This window comes from Pipistrellus hanaki, assembly GCF_964339955.1.
Source record: "Pipistrellus hanaki genome assembly, chromosome: 8".
In the NCBI taxonomy this organism is placed as follows: domain Eukaryota; kingdom Metazoa; phylum Chordata; class Mammalia; order Chiroptera; family Vespertilionidae; genus Pipistrellus; species Pipistrellus hanaki.
The window spans coordinates 80,758,548-80,782,064 of NC_140510.1; the positions used below are offsets into that span (position 1 = coordinate 80,758,548).

Consider the following 23,517-nt stretch of genomic DNA (forward strand, 5'->3'; position numbering starts at 1 on the left):
AGAAGCAACGAACAGACTTTCAAACCTCAGAGGGAAAGTAGGGGAGGGTAGGGGTAAGGGAAAGAGATGAACCAAAGGACTTGTGTGCATGCATATGGGCCTGGCCAGTGGCTATGGACAACGGGGGTGTGAGGGCATATGTAGGGAGGGGTTTGGGATGGGATGGGGGGATGAGGACAATTATGTGATACCATAATCAATAAAAAAATTATAAAGAACTAACTTGAAAAAATAATGTATTGTCAAGTTGTCAGAGCCTTGCTTAATAGTGACTGCCTTGGGAGTCAAAGAAGGAAAAAAACAATGGCTTTAATAAAGCCAGATGTTACTAAGGTACCAGGAAGTGAAAGGAACCCTGATAAAAACTTTCAAGTTCGGAAACAAGTGTGGCAGTGGATTGTTTAAGAGAATTTACTTCAACATTCAAGAAGATATTTTGATTTCTATGGAGACATTTAAAAGAAATTATTTCAAAGAGGGCTTATATTTACTGAAACAAATAACTAAATTTTTATCACTCTCCTTATATACTTAAATACAATATTTTATAGTTAAGTGGGTTCAAATTAGGGACCAGGATAAATAATTGCAGTGTTTCTAAATGCAACACTTTTCACGTTTTATTTTTCCACTCTTGAACTTTAAATTACACTCTTTGTGACTGAAGAGAGACCTTTAAAACTGATTTGATCTCATATAAAACTATTCATCAAGTTTGTCTGTCCTTTCTTAAAAGAAAAGAAAATGTTTCATTTAAGACAATTTTAGCTTGCCGAAACCGGTTTGGCTCAGTGGATAGAGAGTCAGCCTGAGGACTGAAAGGACCCAGGTTGAATTCAGGTCAAGGGCATGTACCTTGGTTGAGGGCACATCCCCAGTAGGGGGTGTGCAGGAGGCAGCTGATGGATGTTTCTCTCTCATCAATGTTTCTAGCTTTCTATCCTTCTCCCTTCCACTCTGTAAAAACTCAATTTTAATATATATATATATATATATATATATATATATATATATATATATATATATATATTAAAGACAATTATAGCTAATAAAAAATGTACATAATTGTGATTTTTATGAAAGGTTTTATTTAATTATATCCCAATATGAGGATTTTAGAAGTAAATGATATCCCATTGTCCAAATGCTTCTATTTAGTCTTGAAAGTCTCATCATTTATTCTCTCTCTTTGAACCAGCCTTTGCTACTTACATAGAAAAGAGGTGAAGAAATAACCATTATATACCCAATTCCCCAGATCAGAGTATCTAAGAATCATGCAGTGAAGTGGGCCTGTTACCTGCATTTTTCTCTAATTAAGGTTAATGAAAGCCTATAAAATCATTACACTCAACATTTAAGCCCAATTTAAGTAATACAACCCCCAGAGGTATGAAGGAACACTTTGCATCTGTTCAGCATCCTAATAAATTCATTTCTAATTTAAGTACATTTGTAACAAGGGCATTGTCTGGGAAGTACATTACAATTTAGAGACTTAAAAAACTTCTATTAAGCAATTTTACTTTGATTAATATTCTCTTAGAAACATTACATATGTTTATAATAATTTGACTCAATCCTAGAAAAATGTAGCTAATTAATATTTACATATATAAGTATATATGGTCACTAATTTATATAGTATATTACATGCATGTATATTTATATATGTTAAAATTATAAATTATATTGATATATTTCTTATAACTATCCTTTCCAATCCTTCCTCAAATATTTATTTTCTAATAAATGTGCATATTTTTGTAAGTACTACTGGATATACTATATACTTAATATTTTTAATAATGAGAGAAATTGAATACACTTTGATATTTCATTTCAATGGTTAAGAATAAAGTCCTTTTGAAATATATTTATATTACTACCAGATCAATAATATAGACATTTAATTTTTTTTATTGTTATCCCTTTCAGAGACAGGAAGGGAGAGGGAGAGAGAGAGAGAAACATCAGTGCTGAGAGAATCATTGATCAGCTGCCTGCAGCACATTGGGGACTGAGCCTGCATCTTGGACATAGACTGGGAATGAACCTAGACCTCCTGGTTCATGGATTGATGCTCAACCACTGAGCACCACCGGCTGAGCAGAATGTAGACTTTTTTAATGTTTTTATTGATTAAAGAGAGGGAACACTGATGAGAATCATTGACCGGCTAGCTCTTGCACAAACCACACTGGGGATTGAGCCTCCAACCCTGGTATGTGACCTGACCAGGAATCCAACTATGATCTCCTGGTTCAAGCTAAACCACTGGTCCACACTGGTTGAGCAACATTTTCATCTTTTGGTTTGTCATGTAGGATTGCTGAAGAGCATCAACATTTTTAATCAATGTATATTTTCAGATGAAATGGTATTTAATTTCTGAGGAAAAATATATTTCCCTAGAATAAGTGTAAATTGCATAGCTTTCTCAAATGTAACACAAGTTCTATGATTAGATTTATAACAACAACAAAAAAAAAAACAAAAAAACCCACAAGTTTCAATTTAAAAACCAGCTGTATATACATGTATACAAAATTGCATATGTATTTGTCTAGAAGTCTTAGGAACAACTTTCAGAAACTATCAAAGCTTTGAAAATTCCATTTAACTCAGAATGTCTGCTTTGGCTCAACAGACATATTTAAATAGTATCCTCTCTACTTCCTTTTTTAATATTCTTCATAGCACCTAGCGGAAACTTTGTCAATCTAAATACAGCAAATATGTTCTACTTCAGCACAAATGTAGTGCACATGAAATTGCAACAAAAAAGAGGAATGACATATAAATTGAAATACCCTATCTACTCTCATGCTGTTTACCTGACTGCTGTATTTCTTTTAGGAGAAGTTTCTTTGAACATAATGAAGATTAGTTCTAAGGGTTTTGAATGTTAATCGTCATAGTCCTTTCTTAACATCTGTTCCAACTGGTGACTATTGTGCTCAATGAGTAATTAGTAGGAGAATACAGATACTTGAAATAGGAATCTTATTTCCTTGCCAGCCATTTAACAGATTTATGAATATACCACTTATTTATCTATCTCACAAAGCTAGTCAGGAAAAATTTAAATTCAGGCTTACTCTCTCAAGGAAAATGTGTGCCCAGATAAAAGAGACATGCTGTATTGGAAAATGTTACACTTAAATTATCTATATTACCTTTTAGGTAAGGGTGAAACCATAATACATGTGGACCCACCTCATTATGCTACAGATCTTTCATTTAAATTGTTTTTTCCTCTCCGGTTTTTAATGACTAAAACATGACAACCTTTCTCATCCTGCTTTCTGTCCATCTCTCCGACAAAATCTCCCACACACCCGTCACTCCCTCTGGTATTTAATGAGCTAAAAACAGTAACCGTTAGGCGGTGGTAGCTGGTATTTATACAAACTATTCCATGCATCGTTTTCCAACCCAAAGCAAGGAAGTATTTTATAAATTATCTGTTTTCTTCTAAACATAAATTCTCCAAGATAGGGTTTTGCTCAATCATGCTATACAGCATCAAGCTTATCCCAGGCATAGATAGAAATGCGAGCAAGGGGGATAAGAGAAACAAACACAAATATAAAACCACCCCCTATGCTGTTGGATTTCATTCTAGTCAGACGCTTTGATGTGGGCTGAAATGGAACTATTTCAGAATTTTATATTAAAGCAGGCTGGCTGCTCATCCTTACTGAAAACAGCTAAGGGACAGGCAAAAGCAGGTTGACTTGCTGCAACTTGAAACTCATTATTGCCATGCACCATCCCTGATTTTACTGTGAGAAAACCATGCTAATGAAGCCAAGGTCTTAGGTGACAGGGAGCCAATCAGCACCTGATAGTCTCTGAGTCACAGTTTTATCCGCTTTCTTTGAAATATCCACCCTTAGCAGAGAAACTATATGTGAGTATGAAATAGTGTCTGTCTATTACCAGCACTGGAAAAGCAACACACATTCCATGTCTTATGGGGAATGATCGAAAAGCAGCATCATCTCATTACAGCATATAAAATAATCTAGAATTTCCAACACGAAAGAGAAAGGAGCGGGAAAGGGTATGACTAGCTAAAGCTACCAAGTGATATCTGGTTAGTCCCGTGACTCTCCTAGTTCTCCTCTCTTCTGCAACTCAGAACAAAGACAGACGTGCTGGCTGCATGCCCCACACCCTGGCAGAATCTTGATCAGTCTTAGGGCAGCAGTGACTGCTCTGAACTCAGAGAACACCCGTCACCATGGCAGCGCGACTCTGTTCTCTCTCTGCGTGGGTCTTGGTATCTCTTATCTCGGCCTACAGACGTGGCCCCTGCTGGCCAGAAGAGCATTGCCATCAGACACAAGCAAGCTGATCTCTCTTTACCGGTATGCCCCGGGGCATCGCTCGCAAAGAAGAGAGAGAAGGAGGTAACGGTACCCGCATGAAGGAGAGGTCCCGGTTGTGCTCGATGCTGGTGATCTCCAGGTTGCCCATGACGACCTCGCAGTTCTCATAGTACTTGCGCAGGGCTCGGTACTGCTGCTCCAGGTCCGAGAGGGAGCTCAGCTTGTTTTCTGTTCCTGCGCACACTGCCAAGAAAAAGAAGATGCATGGAGAGTTATATAACCCTCATAGGACATGCCAGTACCATCTCCCTCAAGTCCGTATTCCACACACCACCGCAATGCCCCCAATGAAAATATGAAAATGTCATGAAGACCCATAACCCGCACACCGATATATGTGCCTTTATGTTTCCAGCTTTATTGAGATACAACATTGCGTAAGTATAAGGTGCACAGCATGTGGATTTGATACATTTATAGATACCTTGCAAATGTATTATCAATAGCTAGCTGACACCTCCACCACCTCGCTCAGTTACTATGTCTTTCTTGTGGTGAGAACATATAAAATGTAATCATAGCAACTTTCAAGCAAATAATATGATATTGTTACTTATAACCGCCATGCTGCACAATAGATGCCCAGAACAGATACATCTTATAACTGGAAGTGTATACTCTGGCATATCCCCCACTTACCCTACCCCCATAGCCCCTGGAAACCACCATTTTTCTCTCTGTTTTTATGAATCGGCTTTCTTTCATTCCACATAAAAGTAATATTACATATTTTCATTCATAAATTGCATGGATTAATGACAGAGAGTAAGAAGCCATGGGTTCCACGGAAACACGTAGCAAGGAGATAAATTTAAATAATCACACTTCTAATGAGCACACGAAGAATGTAAATACATTTAATTTCATTTAAACAAGAATTTCTTTTGGACTTATAATTCACCCTGTTTTCTCACAGGATACATTCTATAAATGGACATGAAAAGATGGTGAAAATAACATGCTTTCCAATGTTAATGTATCTTTATTGTTGAAAGTATTACAGATGTCTCCTTCCCCCCCCCCCCCCATTGACCCACTCCAACCCCAACACACCCCTCCTAGGCCTCCATCACACTAGGATCTGTGACCATTCGTTATGACATTCCCTATTGCAAAATAAGCTGAATACAATTTTTACCTAATTAACACTTGGGTTTTTAAATACTCAAATACTACTTTTCAAAATACAAATAATAAACAGCTTAGATTTAAATACTTACAAGCATACACTACAAAAAAGATTGTATAATAAAAGTTAAACTTTTTTATATAAGCAGGGTCATTACTACATATATTCATCAATGTGCTGAGATATAATGGACTGCTAATAAATGAACTTTGTTTGCCATAATTGGGGGCACGGCTATTGAAACTGTTCAAATGGGAGCACATGAGTGTACAAACATGTTTTTGGTTGTGTGTGTGTTGATATCTTTTCTGTCCTCTAGAAGTCAGAGTTTTAATGATGACTTCTCGTGGCTTATTATACTTGCCTGAACAAAATCTATACCATTGAATGTGCCAACTTGAATCTTAAATGAACTGAAAAACTCTATTATGGATCTTATAATAATAATAATAATGATGATAATGATAATATGTAAAGTTTAAAAAATAGATAGTGAATAAATCTTCTTTGAATAAGTTACATAATACTAGAGGCCCGGTGCACAGATTCTTGCACTTGTGGGGTTTCTCAGCATGGCCCGTGGGGATTGGCCTGAAACCAGCAGTCCAATGCTGCCTGCTGCTCCTGCCTGTCGCTCCCGCTCATCCTGGCCCATCATGCATCTACCATGGGCTTGCACCCCGTGTCAGTCCTGATTGGGAGAGGCTCAAGCCACCACAGTGGCACTCTCCGCCCATGAGCCCTGCATCTGGCACCCTTTGGTCAGCTGAGTGGAGCTCCCACTGTGGAAGCACACTGACCACCAGGAGGCAGCTCCTGAGCTGAGCATCTGCTCCCTGGTGGTCAGTGCACATTATAGCGACTGGTCAAACAGTTATGCAGTAACTTAGTAAACCCCACAAGTGCAAGAATCTGTGCACCAGTTATGCAGTACTTTAAGGCATGCTGTAAAGTGTGAACTCTGAAGACACTAGAAACAGAACCTGGTAACCATGTCATATACACATTTGTGTGTCATGTACACAGAAATGACAAAATAGTCATGATCCTATGTGGAGTTCAATGGAATGGGGTTTAGTACAGAGAGAAAAATTTTCTAAGTGGGCATATTTTAATAATTAGGGCCACCTTAAGGCCTACTTTTGCCTATTGACACATTTAAAATAACAAAAGTTAGATCCAAAATTCAAAAAGTAATGCAAACATTTAATCCCATATATAAGCACATTATAAAAACAAAACACAACCTTTTCTTGCTTGGATTTTTTTCTTTAAAAAAATATATATATATTTTATTGATTTTTTACAGAGAGGAAGGGAGAGAGATAGGGAGCTAGAAACTTCAATGAGAGAGAAACATCGACCAGCTGCCTCTTGCACACCCCCTACCGAGGATGTGCCCACAACCTACGTACATGCCCTTGACCGGAATCGAACCCAGGACCTTTCAGTCCGGCAGACCGATGCTCTATCACTGAGCCAAACTGGCTTCGGTTCTTGCTTGGATTTCTAAAGCTCACCAAGCAATACATTTTCTAGGAATACTCTTTTAATAGTGGAATCGGGTCCCCTCTAAAAGATTTATTGAAGTCCTAACCCCTGGCACTTGTGAATGTGACCTTGTTTTGAAATAGGGCCTGTGTAGATTTAATCAAGTTAAAATGATGATATTAGGGTGGGCCCTAATCCAATATGATTCATGTCATTCTAAGAAGAGCAAAGCACCATGTGAATACACAGGGAGAAAGCCACGAGGCCACAGAAGCAACGATGGGGGTGATGCAGCTACAATCTCAGAATGTCAAGAATTAATGGTCATCACCAGAAGCAAGGAAAAGGCAAAGACAGATTCCACCCTGAGTCTCAGAGGGAGCAAGACCCTACTGGCCTCTGGAATTGTGAAAGAATAAACTACTTGCTTTAAGCCACTTAAATTATAATACATGATTTTCATTTTATTACTCTCAGCACTTTGTTATAGTAGCCCTAGAAAGCCAATACATAACCTTCAAACTATTCCTCATTGAAATCTCACATTTAAAGAAATTGTCAAGATCACCTCCTCCCTCCAGGGCCCTATAGCTGATCACCTCCTACCAGTGTTTCCCAAACTTTTGACATATGTGCACCCCTTCTATAATTTTCGTAATGCTGGGTACCCCTTGTACTCATAAGAATGTAGAATTAGGCGCAGCTAAGCCCGGTGCAGTGTATATCCCCACCAAACTCCGGTGCAACGCATACCCCCACCAAACTCTTCCCGTACCCCTGGGGGTACGCGTACCACACTTTGGGAAACAAAATCCATTCTCCCTTTCTCCCTTCTGAATGTCAAGTCCCTCACACAGCAGGATGGAATTCATTTGTTGTCTCTGAGAATGTAGTTTTTGTAGAGTGATAAGATTGGACACAAAGACATCTAGAATCCTCAACATCCATTCTCCTCTTCCTTCACAGTGACAGGCCGAACAATATTAGCCTCGCATGTTGCCAACCCAAATAAAGATGGCATTTCTCTGTTCATCTTGGAGGTAAGATTAGCAAGGGACTAAGTTAGGGCATATTCTATGATTCCTTCCTAGAACTTTATTTAAAACTTGGAGCCTGACACTGCCTTCTTTCTTCTTCACCTCTTTCTTCAATTTGCTGGCTGACATAGAAATGTGGGAGCTCAAACATGAACCATCACCTTGGACCACAGGGATGACAGATATGCCTCAGAGCATGGATGGGAACCTTTCTTCTGCCATGGCCATTTGGATATCCATAACATCAGTCAATTCATAGAAATGTATGTTGTTGTGAACAAAGCTCCTAGATTTATTGAATTTCTACCACGCAATACCGTGGCATGGTCACACCAAATGACTTCTTGGGCTTTTTATGGCATTTGGGCCAGACACCCCCCAGCGCTGCCTTAGAAGACTGCGAAATGAGCTAAAAACAACCAGGGTTTTCATAAAATGGAGATTTTACATTGTTTAATTATCATTCACATCATGATAATGGTGAGTTTTGGTCCTAGCTGCTGCAATAGTATACAAAGACATGATTCAAGTCTAGTTACATTCTATTGTTTAGACCTTAAGAAATGTTAGCAATTCTTTCTGGTTGTTTGACTGAATTTATTCAAGTCATAATGAAACGAAAATCATTGTGAAAGTTTTCATTGTTACTAAAACCAACCAACACCAGAAATGAATTTCTATTGGTAACTACAATAATATTCAACACAAGGCGGAGGACAAAAACAACCGATTTGTGTACACAATCTTTGTAATCAAGATCAAAGTCCAGCTTCCTCCCCAACTCACTCTAGAGACCAAGAAACATAATAATCCATGATTTTCATGCTATTACTCTCAGCAAATTTATAACAAAATATTTGTAAACCCACTAAATGGCTGTAGAAAAAAAGCTACTATTATTAATATATAGTTCATGAGATATAGATTTTAATTATTTCAAATGTATCTGAAGACAAGTTTATATTTAAATGCAATTACTGATGGGAGTAATTAAGCATCACTTAATTAACTTGCTGTGACATTTCTAAACTGTACACAATGACACATTGCAAATTATGTACAACCTGTGTTCTACAAGTTTCTTTCAATTGGAAATAAAACCCTTAGTTTAACATTAACGTATTAAAAAATAAATATGTAAACACCTAAATGAAAAATTTTCTAAAATATATAGCATCCTAAACAAATTTTGAGAGAAAGATCTATTAATATAATAATAATGTATTTTTGCATGTGTCTCATCCTGAATATATGAGGTACTTAATAAATTATTATTAATTTGTATTAAAAAATATGCTTATATAAGAAACCCTCAAAATCTGTGAACTCTTTTAAGACAGGTGTAATATTTTAATCATTATTTTGAATGTGTTGAGCTTTGCAAAAAATTATTTTTATAATACCCATTTAATTGCTATAAAATAATTATAACTCATATCCAGATAATAACCCTCAATTCAGAACAGAGTCCATTGTTCAATAAAATATCAGCTGTGTTTTGTATATACATTATAATAAATATTTTTCAACAACAAAGTAATCCTTCAATAAACAGAAAATCTGATTTATCGGAATATTATATTTTCTAAACATTATAGTTTTTGGAACTTTCACTATACACAGTTCCATTTTGGAAATATTTTTGTCTTAGTGAGAATCTTCTTTACATCTGTTTGACTGAAGCTATATAATCAGTTATATATTCCTCTAAACTTTTATCTTGAAAGACAGACTTGATTTTAAAAGAACTAGTTTGGGTAGATGCGTAAAAATTGTTTGTATGTGTCTTCACGATACCTTCACTGAATGCCTACAACTTCCATTTGTCAATCGATTTTACAATCAAGCAATGTATACCAGACAATGCTAAAGTCATCAAGTTTCATCGATTTCACCAGCTGTTTATCAAACAGAATTGAAAATTCATTTCACCAGCCAAAACAAGTTTAACAAAATGCAGCACGCTTTGCCAACACTATTATGAAGTCCCAAACTATAAGCTTACTATAGTCCACGCTTCAAATGCCCTGAATTTACATGTGCCCCTTAGAGTTTCCATTCCAACTGTAACTCCAGGAGCAAAGCTATATATGAGGCCTTGGTAAAATTTCCAATTGTTGTATTTGGTCTGATTCCATTGTAAATGTAGCTATAGTTGCAAACATGGCTTTTTATTCTTCTTGACTCCCAATTTACAATATATCCAACAGAGAATTAATTACATAATCTTCATTCAGTAAAAAAATAAAAAATAAGACTATAATTGGGATTTTGAAGCATTATAAAAACATTGATTAACAAAATGATTCACCTGGAAAATATATTAGAAGCAAAATGAGAAAGAAAAAAAAAACATTAACAATACCTCTATTAATACTAAAAATCAGTATTGCTTCTAGGCTTGTTATGACTATGGAAACCAGTGTTATATTCACTAACACAAGAAACACAAGAAGAGAAATAATACATATAATTAAATCAAATTTTTGCCTAACTTTCCAAATGAATGCTTACATGAGCTACGTATTAAGAAACAAATAATTATTTAGCATCTACTGTTGAACTAGTATCATGACGGAATGTATATTGATAAAAATGCCATGGCCTTTTGTAAGAGCCCATGCAGTTTTAAAAGGCTCATAAGAAGGAAACTAAGCATAAACTATGTGCATATTGTGTGCGCATCATCCATAGAGATGGCTGAATTTTTGTGTATATAAATCATGATAGTGATTACTTAAGTCTATACATGGGTTAAAACTCAGAGAACTATACCCAAAAATGTCAATTTCACTGTATGTAAATTAAAACACACATTTGCATTGGCTAGTATGTATGTGTAACCAAGTTAAATATGTCCCTTTTTATAAATCACAAAACATTCTCAATCTATTTGTTTCTGGGTAGTGTATGCTTTTGTCCCCTTAAGGATAAATTTTGTTCCATTTTAAGTTGGATAATATTGTTATACTAATATTATATTATATATATGCTAATATATATATATATATATATATATATATATATATATATATATATATAATCCTAATGATTTTTGTATGATTTTTCTCCCAAACCTGACTTCATTGCAAAATCCTTGCAATTTATAATTAGTTCTTATTTGATTTCCTTAATTTATTCAGTCTTCAATCATATCATTTTATTTTGCATTCTTGGCTGATACTAGTCAGTCTTTCTAGGATAATTGCTTTTAATTACTAGGCATAGCAGTCATGCCTCTCTTTCCTAACCTTCACGAAATGCTTTCCTTGGCCCAGAATTTATTGTATCATTTTAGATGTTCCAAATCTGGCTTTACTAGGTTTTTATTTCACATTTGAATGTTGAAGTTTATCATGTACTTTTAGCTACTTTTGAGAGAAAAAAAAAACACGTTTTAATTTATTAGAGTGAATTATTAATGTATTCCAAATACTGAACCATTCTTATATTCCTGGAATGAACTATATACTTAGTACTCACTCTTTATTCCACTAATATACCTCCAAGTTTATTGCTTTTATTTAATTTGTACTTTATTGAATATTAAAAATACCTATTAATGATTTTAAAATATTTGTATCAGATGATATTACGCATAAAAACATAAATAATACAAATTGATTTAAACAGGGTGGGGCAAAAGTAGGTTTGTAGTTGTGAGTATGCAAAACACAGTTTAATCTAATATTATTATCTATGAATTATTGTATTATTTTCCATATAAACAGCTATAAAGCTATTTTTGCCCCACCCAGTATTTTGGAAATTTTTAATTTTATATATTAACTTGGAAAGTATTAAAGGAAAAATTTTGCACCAAAATAGTATTTTTTTCTAATTTACATTACATAAAATTAGATACAAAATAGTTTTCAATGCTAAAAAATAAGTATCCTTTAAAAAAAATATGACCCTTTAATGTATTCTTTTAATCTTTATCTTTTACCACTGTTTTTATTGACCCCCAAAGTAACAAGATAGGGTATTAAGTAAGACACTTCCTAAATTATTCTTGAGCCAAAGAAAAAGGGCATTTGGCATCAGAGATCTTCACTAATAGATCTGTTGCTAGAGAAGACACTGGCACTCTATACCACAGACTGATGAAAGCTAGTGTATAGACTATACACTGCTATGGGCTGGTCCATTTAAAATCCAATTGATCTCTATTTCACCTCTTTTGTTTATTTACGCTAGTCTCCAGATGTCCTCAAAGTTGCTTAAACTGCTAAACCATATTGCAATCGAGAGCAAGCTCATGGTTGGAGATGATAAAAATATGATAGACTTAAAAATTATACAGGATTGTCTTCATTTACAAATGGCATGCTTTGTGAGCAGTCTCCTCTAACCTAGCTTTCCCATCTAATAGGTTATTCTTGTAATTATTTTTTCATTTTGTATTTCAAAGATTAGCTTAGTAAAATTAAAATAAATGCAAATAAATTTAAAAGACCATCAAAACTGACTTGTAACTACTCGCATATAAATTTTCATTCCCATTACTCACTACTTTCCTGCCTTTACATATTTTATTGGATTTATTTCTTAAATTATGTCCCTTAAAATCCCTATGATGAAAGCTTAAAAACAGAAACACTTCAGAGTTTTAGAAATTATGTTTCTATCATCTACCCTCGGAAGAAATAATATATCCCCCTTACCCACTATGGCCACAATCCGCCACCCCACCTTTGCAGTCTTTGTTTTCTTTTTTAATCATCTTTCGCACCCTCTTTCCCTCCCAAACCCAAAGAGCGCTTCTTATGTACTTTGTGGCATTTTGTTTATTGTGAATGTGCTAGGTCCTTAACGTTAATGTAGGTACTGGACTTGACAAGCAATTAAAGCAAACAATTTCCACTCGTCAGGGCTGCCAAATTAGTCATCGCCATCTGCCCCGTCATCTGGCCCTCCTTGAAGTCTTGCTGTGAATCTGGACGCACTCACTGGGATGAAGAGGGACTATGCAAACCTCTGAAGTGGTGTGAGGCCCCTGGGAGCTGAGTGTGTAAACGTGAGCAACCATCTTTCTTCTCCGGATGATCATGCCTCCAACCCTCCCCTCATGCATGATACCCACCGGTCTGCTGCTGATGCCTCCCCACTGCAACCGAGGTGGCAGTGTACGGGATAGTTCCCCCCTGACAGAGTATTTAAAAGAAAAATTAGACTAGATGTTCTTAATGTGATGCTGGCTCTTACATCTCAAGGCTGGTTTCTTAAACAATGATAAATATGTGACTTAAGAAAAGGACCAGGGCCTTTCTGCTGCCTTGGTTTGAGGATGAGGCATTCTTTTTGATTCTTCCCATCAGCACATGTTCATTTGGCTGACAGCAGGCAATGTGATGTAATGTAACATACAATGTAATTTTCTAGGGACATTCAAACTAACTGTATTGCATCTGAGGAACAGCGAGTGGAAATGGGCCTGTTCTCACCCACATGCTCTTTTTCATGGATCCTCTTTCCTTAGGGCATTCTCCAACCTCAGACTGCTCTGGGCGACTGGCGCCCTGGCCAGACGCAGTGAGATGCAGGTCTTCCTGGTGAGATAAATGTCATGCGAGGTGGGGCACATGGTTTGGCCACCTCAATGTAGGCTCATTTCCCCCTCTATATGTACCTGGTTCTTTGCCCTTTTGCAGGGATTAACCTATGAAACCGTAAGCCGAGGCCTTAGTCCACTGTCCAGGACCACTCATCTAACTGGCTCATTCAAGGTAAAGCTGTGTTTCAATAACTAAAAAACCCTTAACATGAAAAACAACAACAACAATGCAAGCTATTGCTAGACATGGGCTACAAGGAAGGGGTACAAAGGGCAAGGCATTGACTAAAGACCCTTTACTGTATTTTCAGTGAAAGTGAACACAAATCCTAATCTGAGACCACCCTCTAACAAGATTTTTGGAGGTTTTTATTTGGAATTCTTTGTCACATAATCTTTTTGGATAACAACAATAACAACAAACACTCACCTAACCGTGATATAGACTACATAATAAAATGTGTCAGGTTGTAGTTTATTTTAAATGGTTTTCTCATAATGCAAAGTCTGTTATTCTGGATATCAGATTCTATAATCTCTAGTAGTTTGATCCCTTTAAAATATTTAGATGAGCTGGAGATGTGGGTATTTGTTTTCACAATATTATCATCTGTAAATTGTAACTAGGTGTCTGATAGGAGACAAAAATCTCTAGGTTAATCTCTGTCACTCATTCATTCTTTCTGTCATGCATTTATTCAACTAAAGTTAATTGGGTAACCACAATACCTGTGGCTTCAGGCTAGGTGTGAAAGAAACAATAAATAAGATCCGTGCCTCAAATTTATAACATTTTCTGATAAAAATCTTATAAATAACATTAGTATACACATTTAGTTAAGCTGCTAGTAAAGATAACTTTTCCTGACTTTGATTCAGTCAATAAACAAGATTCACACTGTCCAAATTCATCTTATCTGCAATAAAATATGAGTCAGAAGAGATATAAGTTGTTTTGAGTAATACAAGGTGGACATCACTGTGAGAAGCAATTTTCCAGAAGGCCTTTCTCTATAACAGTAGTAAATGATGTTGCAAATATATCCTGTATCATCTATGTCTGAAGAAATACCACACCTTACAAATGCTTTGTTCAGTGAGCCAGGTTCATTCTTATCTTTGACTGGGTTCTCATTCACTTGTCAAAGAAGACAAAAGGAAATTTATCTGACACAGACAGACTTATTTTTCATAGCCTTATATTCTATTGTATACTTTAAGAAATATATTTCTTTCTTTATTTCAGAGAGGAAGGAAGAGGTACACAGAAACAGAAACATCAATGATAAGAGAGGATCACTGATTGGCTGCCTCCTACTGGGGACCAAGCCCACAACCCAGGCATTTGCATCAAGTTCTGGGACCAATGACGGTCATCCCAGCGCTGCTTGGCTTCCTTCTTACGAAGTTTGCGGAGTCTTGCCCTGGAGCAGGATCATGAGGGATATCAGAATTGAGCCTGGGACCCTTCAGTCCACAGGCCGATGCTCTATCCACTGAGCAAAACTGGAGAGGGCCCCATTATATACTTAATTATATGATTCAACATGTGAGGTTTTTTTTGTTTTTAGGCATTCTGTCAGCCACATCTGACTAATACAGCTGTCCTTCAAGTCGCCACAGCTTCTATATAATATTGCAATATGCTTCCATCTGATGTTCCTGCCTGCCTTCTGGTCTTCTTAGTCTATTGTATATCAAATATATGTATATGTTTTAGCCCTTAAATCAAATCACTTATCTCCTTTGTCCAAATATGCCCAATGGTTTCTCATGTTAATGAGAATGTAAAAGTCTTTATGTTGATCTGTAAGAACCACATGCAATCTGCAACCCTGATCCTTTCCTGACATCATTTCCCACGATGTCTGACCACAGGACGATCTTGCTTATTGTTGAACATCTCTATAAGTTTCCAAATATTATCAAAATATGAATTTGTCTCCTGGAAGAGTCAACAGACTGGCATTGGTCTGCGTATGGTACTCTGAATAGTGCTTTGCTAACGCATTACACTTAATTCTTATCACTACTGGCCATATTATATCTTTATTTAAAATATAAGCTCTATGAGGATAGAAAATCTATTTTGTTTACTGATATCTATAATAATAAAAGCATAATATGCTAATTAGACCAGACATCCTTCCAGACAAAGCCAGGGCTGTGAGGGAAGCCCAGGTCCTGGGTGTCCCCCAGCAGCCGAGGGAAACCAGCTCGGGTCCTGGGTGCCACAGAGGGAAGCTGGCGCCAGCAGCCAGGGGAAGGAAGGCCTACTCTTGCACAAATTTTGTGCATCAGGACTCTAATCCTATCTAATGCAAATTAACAAATGTGGCAGTGTCCACAGTCACAAGAGGGTGGCACCCAGTCCTCTCAGCCCCACCAGAGTTCCTACAGGGGAGGGGGAAGGCAGCCACTGAGGGTGGGCAGCATGAGCGGCCTGGCAGAATGCTTGCTTCATCACTGCACCATGAGGCAAGCGTTCCGTGCCTGGCTGGCTGTGGTGAGCCTCTGGGCAGCGGAGAGCCGCTGGTGCAAGGATTTGTGCACGAGGCTACTAGTATATATATAATTTCTAACTATTTGATCCATCATAGGCGTCTGATAAATACTTAAAGATTGAGTAAATGGATGGATGGCTATTGAAGTGTTAGAATTCCTAGCTCATATGTAAACTACATGTTATTTATCAGAATGTTATACCGTAAACAATCTTTAAAGATCATCGAGTCCCGTTTATACACATAGACGGGACAGCAGAGATAAGATATGTTAAAGTGCTAAACAAAGGTTAGAAAGCTAGTCAGGGGCAGAAAGCCAATAGACCCTTCATTCTGGGTTAAGTGAACATGCAAATGCCTTGTGTCACACTGAGTGCTGCCTGAGACTGTCCTGCTGTATAAAAAGGGTTCCCAAGCACACTATGGTGCAGCTCGTAGGAAAGCAATGCCACAGAATCTGGCAAGTGTGCTTCAGAACATTTGTCTAAACAGCACTAGTCGATTATATAATTAGAAAATGGGGCTGAAGCCGGTTTGGCTCAGTGGTAGAGCGTCGGTCTGTGGACTGAAAGGTCCCAGGTTCGATTCCGGTCAAGGGCATGTACATTGGTTGCAGGCACATCTCCGGTAGGGGGTGTGCAAGAGGCAGCTGGTCGATGTTTCTAGCTCTCTATCTCTCTCCCTTCCTCTCTGTAAAAAATCAATAAAATATATTTTTTTAAAAAAAGAAAAAGAAAATAGGTCCTTAGCAACATTTTTTTATTTCAATTCCTGATTAAATAAAGGTAAGTGTAGCCTTGAAAAAGGAAACTTTGTTTGTATAAAGAGCCTGTTTAATAAAAGCATGCATTACACGTATATATAGTAACTAATATTCTATAATTAACATAACGTAAAAATTCCAATAGAATTATGTATTTCAATCATATTTTTAATATACTACTGAAATTTAAAGAAACTTGTGAAGATTATTTTGTAAACAAGAAATCTTTCTGTAATGCAAATAATCCACTCTTAATTAGACTGTTTAGTAAATTCCAATTTCAAAGATCATGTTTGCTTAACTATATGCACACCTGCAGTGGCACTTAACAATTATATGACAGTTTAATGTCAGTGGATTTGATTATCACATTTTTCTTTTGCTTATTATTATAGTTAATAGCATTTATAAAGTGTTGTATAATTTATAAGGCAGTTTTATTTATATTGACTGTTTTGATCCTAAATATATTTAAGAGATTATTTTGAAAGAGCCAAAATTATTAAATTAAGTGCCAGGAATTTAAACTTTTGGTATGCTGGAAAATATTAACTTCTGGGAAAGATATTCTGAACTTTTCTAAATCTAGAAATGATGAACATTTCCACCAATATCATTACCTTGATATTATAAATGAATTACTGAGAAGAAATAGCACAAATGGCATTAAGTAGAAATTGGTTGATTAAACTTCTCTATTACTCATGGGAAAAAGTGAGAGGGGACAATAAGATCAATTGATTGAATTACAAGCCTGTTTTCCTCTTCTTTGCACATTGTTCAAACAAAAGTTAATTATAAACAGGAAAATTAACTAGAAATCAATCAAGGATAGAAAACAGCTTTGAGAACCACCACAACTCTGGTCATCAGGGGCTTCTGTTGGATATGGACCAAATAAGTTTTTTTCTAAAATCATATCTGTACTTCAGCATGAATTCTCAAATACATGTTTCACTACTACCATTTATACTCATGAAATTGTTGTCTTTGGAAATTATGTTTAATACTAGAGTCCCGGTGCACAAAATTTGTGTATGAGGGAGTGGGGGTGTCTCAACCCAGCCTGCACCCTCTCCATTCTTGGATCCCTCTCACAATCCAGGACTGTTGGCTCCCAAATGCTCACATGCCTGCCTTCCTGATTGCCCCTAACCTCTTCTGCCTGCCAACCTGATCACACCTAACCACTCCCCTGTCAGCCTGATTGCCCCTAACTGGCCTCTCCTGCTGGCCTGATCACCCACAACTGCCCTCCCTTGCAGGCCTGGTCCCTCCCAACTGTCCTCCCCTGCTAGCCATCTTGTAGTGGCCATCTGTGTCCACATGGGGAAGCCATCTTTAACCACATGGAGATAGCCATCTTCTGTGTTGGAGTGATGGTCAATTTGCATATTACAATTTTATTAGAGAGGATTAACAATTCTTCATTACCTGTGGAATCAAATCCTAGTCACCTTTGTTATTCAAGATTTTCCATGAATTGAGATTCTGCTACAATATCCATTCAACCTAATCCAAAGTTATTTTTCAAAACAACTTTTCAAAATAATCAAAAGATGCTTTGTCATCCATCATTCAACTCAGACACAACTTATTTACTTTTTAATTTGCTCCTTTCACCTCACTGTGAATACTCCCAAAGTCTTTAATAAAATTTATATCCATCACTATCTACACTAGCCTAAATAATTTTTATGTCTTTTAAAGAAAAGGTCTGAACTATTCACTCAATTTACATTTCCCTAAAATTTGTATACCAAATTTATTTTATTTTCATATTTTCTATGTTCTATTATTACTAGTTAGGGAGACCAGATACAGTACAAAGATTTGTAGTTTTAACCTAAACTAGTTTACTGCAACCCAGACAGAGCAAATAATAATAATACCAAAATTAAGAAGTACAAGAATACAAAGTAAGACACTGGACTTAATATTGCTTAAATCTAGAATATATATATTTTAATTCTAGTCTTAGTGTTTATATTATTTAACAGTTGATGTCTCACATTTATACACTACTTCTGTGAAATTCAAAAGAAAAGTCTTTTATTTGAATTTTACCTCAGCAACTTACTATAAATTTAAAAATACTTGTATTTTTTTTTGTAAGCATATGTCAATATTTTCTGAGTTCTTTTAAAAAGTATGAGTGCATACATAAATGCATTTTCTGCCGAAACCAGTTTGGCTCAGTGGATAGAGCGTAGGCCTGTGGACTGAAAGGTCCCAGGTTCGATTCCAGTCAAGGGCATGTACCTTGGTGGCTAGCACATCCCCAGTAGGGAGTGTGCATGAGGCACCTGATCAATGATTTTCTCTCATCGATGTTTCTAACTCTCTATCCCTCTCTCTTCCTCTCTATAAAAAAATCAATAAAATATATTTTTTAGAATTTTTTTAAAAATGCATTCTCTTTGTCCATGTATATCATTATTTAAAAACTGTGGTAGGAACAGCAGAAAAAATTTAGCAGGTTTCTCAAGCTGCAGGCCTCTGACTCCTAAAGTTTGAATGGTATTTTCATTTCCCAGAGATAGATACACTAGTGATTGCAAAATTACTATTCATTCATCTGCTATTAGAGCCTCCTTGCACCTCATGAATATACCATCATATTCTTCAGTAAATAGTATTTGGTACAAATTACATTAATTTTCAGGATTGTTTAGTATAAAATTACCTTCCCTTCAGTATCAAAACTATTTCTTATGCATCCTAAAATTGCTTCACCTTTATAGGGACTAAAGATAAAGGGGGAAGACCATCTATAGTAATAAAAGTGTAATATGCAAATAGACGGAATGGCCGAACAACAGAAAGATCATCAGGATGGCCTTCGGGACTAATAAGTTATGATAGTACTGACACCAGGTCAGCCAAGGCAGGTGCAATTTCTATTGGTCAGGGGCCTGGCCACCGCCCCAGGATCGCCCTATAGAGGAAGGTCCAAACTACCCAGTCAGTGGCACTGTGGTGGGTAGCCTGGGCCTCCCTCTGTGGGGGCAATCCATCACGGAGCCCTGGCCATGTGGACGGGGCCTACTTCTTTGGGGTGATCCATTGAGGAGCCCCAGCCGGGTGGGCGGGGACTACATCTTTGGGTCAATAAATCACAGGGCTCCCAGACTATGAGACGGCACAGACCAGCGGGCTGAAGAACACTCCCCCTGAATTTTGTGCACCAGGCCTCTAGTTGCTTATAAACGCCTCTGAGGGCTTTGTTACACATTGCTCTCCAGTCTTGCTGTGACAAAACAAAGAACAGAAAGCTAACTGTAGAGATTCCCAGTCCACTTACTCAATAACTTGCTACCTAATGCGGCCAACTCAACAGCCAAGTGTACACAATAAGCACAATTGCCTGGGCTCTGTCTCTGGTACCTTCTAATTCCCATGTTCTTACTTCGCTTTGCTGGCCTGATTTAGAATGCTCAGCCTCCTGGTTCTCTCTCCTCTTCCCTTGCATCCTTTAAACCTGCCCCCACTCACCATATTAATACAGTTCCCCTTCTCAGCACTGCTCTGGACACCTCTGCTTGAATTGGCCCTCCCCTAATCCAGGCCCAATGGGCCTGCAACTAACCTACACCCATGGGGACCCCAAAGATAGATCCCATATATGCTTCCCAGTGTGTCTCCACTGGGGGGGCAGGTTACTGCTTCCTTTCTGACGGAAACCTGAAGTTTCATTGAGCTTCAGCTTATCCTGGCATATAGATAGCAAGGCTTGACTTAGCCCTGGCCAATCTCTCCAGCTCTGGACCTAAAACTGTAGCTGAAGCAAGTAATTAATTATTCATTCCAGTGCGGGCTCTATTTTTAGACGGGGCTCCTTAATGGCGGAGTGCACACCTTGTCTGTGATCCTGCCTCCTCACTGACTGGGAACTGCTTTGCTCGTTTTTCATTCAGTTTTCTGCCTTCTGTTGATATCACCCTGTGTTCAACCTCAAAGTTAAAAAAAATCGGCAAATGCCAAAAAATGGTTGACAACAGAAATCTAGAAGCATATGGTGTTAAGTGCGTAGAAAAAAACAATCCTTAGCTAAGTAATGGTCTTCTCTTGGAAATATGTACGATTGCTTCTCTCTTTGAAAAGTCAGCCCACTCGGGGGCCAAGTGTCGCCGGGGACTTTGCTTGCAGAGAGCCTCGCGTTGGCTCTGAAGCAGTGAGATTCCATAGCAACAGGACCAACCCTTCCACTCCTCCAGGGCGCCCCGTTATTTATCTCGGAACAGCCAGGGGGCTTTCTGCAGAGGCCCCTGACTACTGCGAGCATTCACTCTAGCTAATGCTTCTTAATTAACAGCACAAACACCGGCTCTGGGTGCAGCGAAGTCTTTGTGCGCCTGGATTTGCTTTCTCAATAGACGCGGAGATGTGTGTGCCAGGATGGTGCTCCAGACTCCCGTTTCCAGCCCCAGTTCTCCCTGCACACCGAGGACTGCAGCTCAAACAGACAGTGGTTAAAATAGGATACAACTGACATGGGACTAGGTAAAGGAAAGGAATATCTGGGTTTTATTTTTTTTTTAACAGAAAAAAAGCCTTTGCTTGTTATCATTTGCACACTTTTAAAGTAAGAGTTACAATGATTTTGTAATACTTGGGTTTTTCCATAACACAATATGTGGTCCTAACCTAGAGTCCCTTAGTGTTAGATAAAGTGACCTCTGAGGTCACTTCCAGCTCTACAGTTCTATCCAGGGAGCCTCTAGGTTGCATTCTCCAATGGGACATCCACTGAGGATTATTATTCCAAAGCACACAGGATAAAACTCAAAGAATGCAGCTGAGATACAAATGAAGCATCCACAAATGCTACCTACTGCCCCAGTCTAAAAGTATCTGTGCAGACATATGAAAAGGAAAGAAAAGAAACATCTACTCAAGCAGAGCTGAATAAATTGAGGGTGTATATGTTGACAATCTTTTCAGGGTACGACTTCTCAGAAAGAAAATTATATCTACCATAATAAAATCCTGTTCGTCTGAGAAACTTTGTAAAGATTTGTTTTGATATCATTTTATGTTTGTAGCTTAATGGTGACCTTTGATTGAGAAAATGATTTCCTAAAGCACAGTAACATTTTCTTCACATTTGCAATAGTGTGAAGGCTCATGCCTTAATCTCCTCAGACCAACTGCCTCTCCTGAGATCTGGCTTTCTTTATCCTCCTGGGACATGACAAGTAATTGCTGTAACGTCACACACCTAAGTTGTGGCATTCACACTGTTTATTTTGTTACCTTTCTGCAGAGTTTGCGTTGGAACTTGCATTCATTCTTCATGAATAATACCTATTACCAAACTTAAAGGTTCTACTCTATTACTACACTTATCACCAGGGGGCAGCACAATTCCCAAAGAACATTCTTTGGACTCAGAAAAGTTACCATGGAAAAAATGGTACAAAACACCAGAGTAGTTTTAGGCATATACAGAATCATTCCATTTTTCTCCTGCAGACTAAAAGCTAGCTGGATTCAGGAAGTCAAACATACAAAAAGCAGTACACATGTTAGCAGGTCCCTCCAGTGACACCTAGCATGATTCAGGAGGGGAGGATGTATCATTCAGTGTGTGTGTGTGTGTGTGTGTGTGTGTGTGTGTGTGTAGTGGGGGGGTGGGGGGGTTGTTGTGTATTATCTCTATATGAAGTACAAGAAGAATGAAATTATTATCATTTTCAGGATTCCATTTCAGTTTGAAAATAATTGTGACAGCAGAGCATATCAAACGGCATAATTTCCCCCTGATACCAAGGGGAAGAAAACACAGGAGAAATGCAAGTGCACCGAGTGCTTTACAAAGCACAGGATGAAGGAGGGGTGGAGAGGCAAAGGAAAAGGGAGACCTCCAAGATTTTTAAAAAATGCTTGATATCTTTAAAGAAATTATAGACCAAACATACCACAATTTGGTCAAGTCAATAAACTATTATCTTTTATCTTTAACTTTGATTTGCTAAATTTATATGAATGATACATAGAAAGAATGGTTTACCATTAGTTTGTTTTTCAAGCCTTACATATTTTCAAAACCTAATTGCTGACTGAAGTACCATTTTTAAAAGTTTGCATACATTCACACACAAATTTTATTTATGCTAATTTTTTTTTAAAATTTCTAATTTAAGAGAAGAAGCAAGAGGGACAGAGAAATAGAAACATCAGTGAGAAACACTGATTGGCTTCCTCCTACATGCCCCCTACTGGGGATCAAGCCCACAACCCAGGCATGTGCCCTGATGGGGAATCAAACCAGTAAACTCATGGTTCATAGGCTCGATGCTCAACTACTGATCCACACCGACCAGGCCACACATAGCTTTTAAATCATCAGGTTCTTTTCTTGAATTCTTTTTACTTTTTTTCTAAATTAATTATTGTCTTTATGGATTCATAAAATGAAATAATACAAAGCTAAAGGTATTATAAGTTTCACATGAAAATAAACAACTTACAAAATCCAATGGCATCTGCAGGCAACAAAGCCTTCAGTATCACCAAAGGAGAAAAAAATATATTTCGCTCACCTACACAGCAAGATGGAAACAGCAGCACAATAGTATATGCAGTTGAAAATGTTTCCCATTTTCTTATTCATTTACAAGAGACATCGAAATGTTC

At 37.4% G+C, this 23,517-nt stretch overlaps 1 protein-coding gene across 1 annotated transcript in view; it reads right to left on the bottom strand.

Moving 5' to 3' along the window:
• ERBB4 (erb-b2 receptor tyrosine kinase 4) overlaps positions 1-23,517 on the bottom strand; it is an 823,165-nt gene that overhangs the window by 510,940 nt on the left and 288,708 nt on the right. Inside the window, exon 2 of the mRNA XM_084891653.1 lies at positions 4,429-4,580. Within this exon, the coding sequence (XP_084747779.1) occupies positions 4,429-4,580 (152 nt within the window). The remainder of the gene's footprint in view (positions 1-4,428; positions 4,581-23,517) is intronic.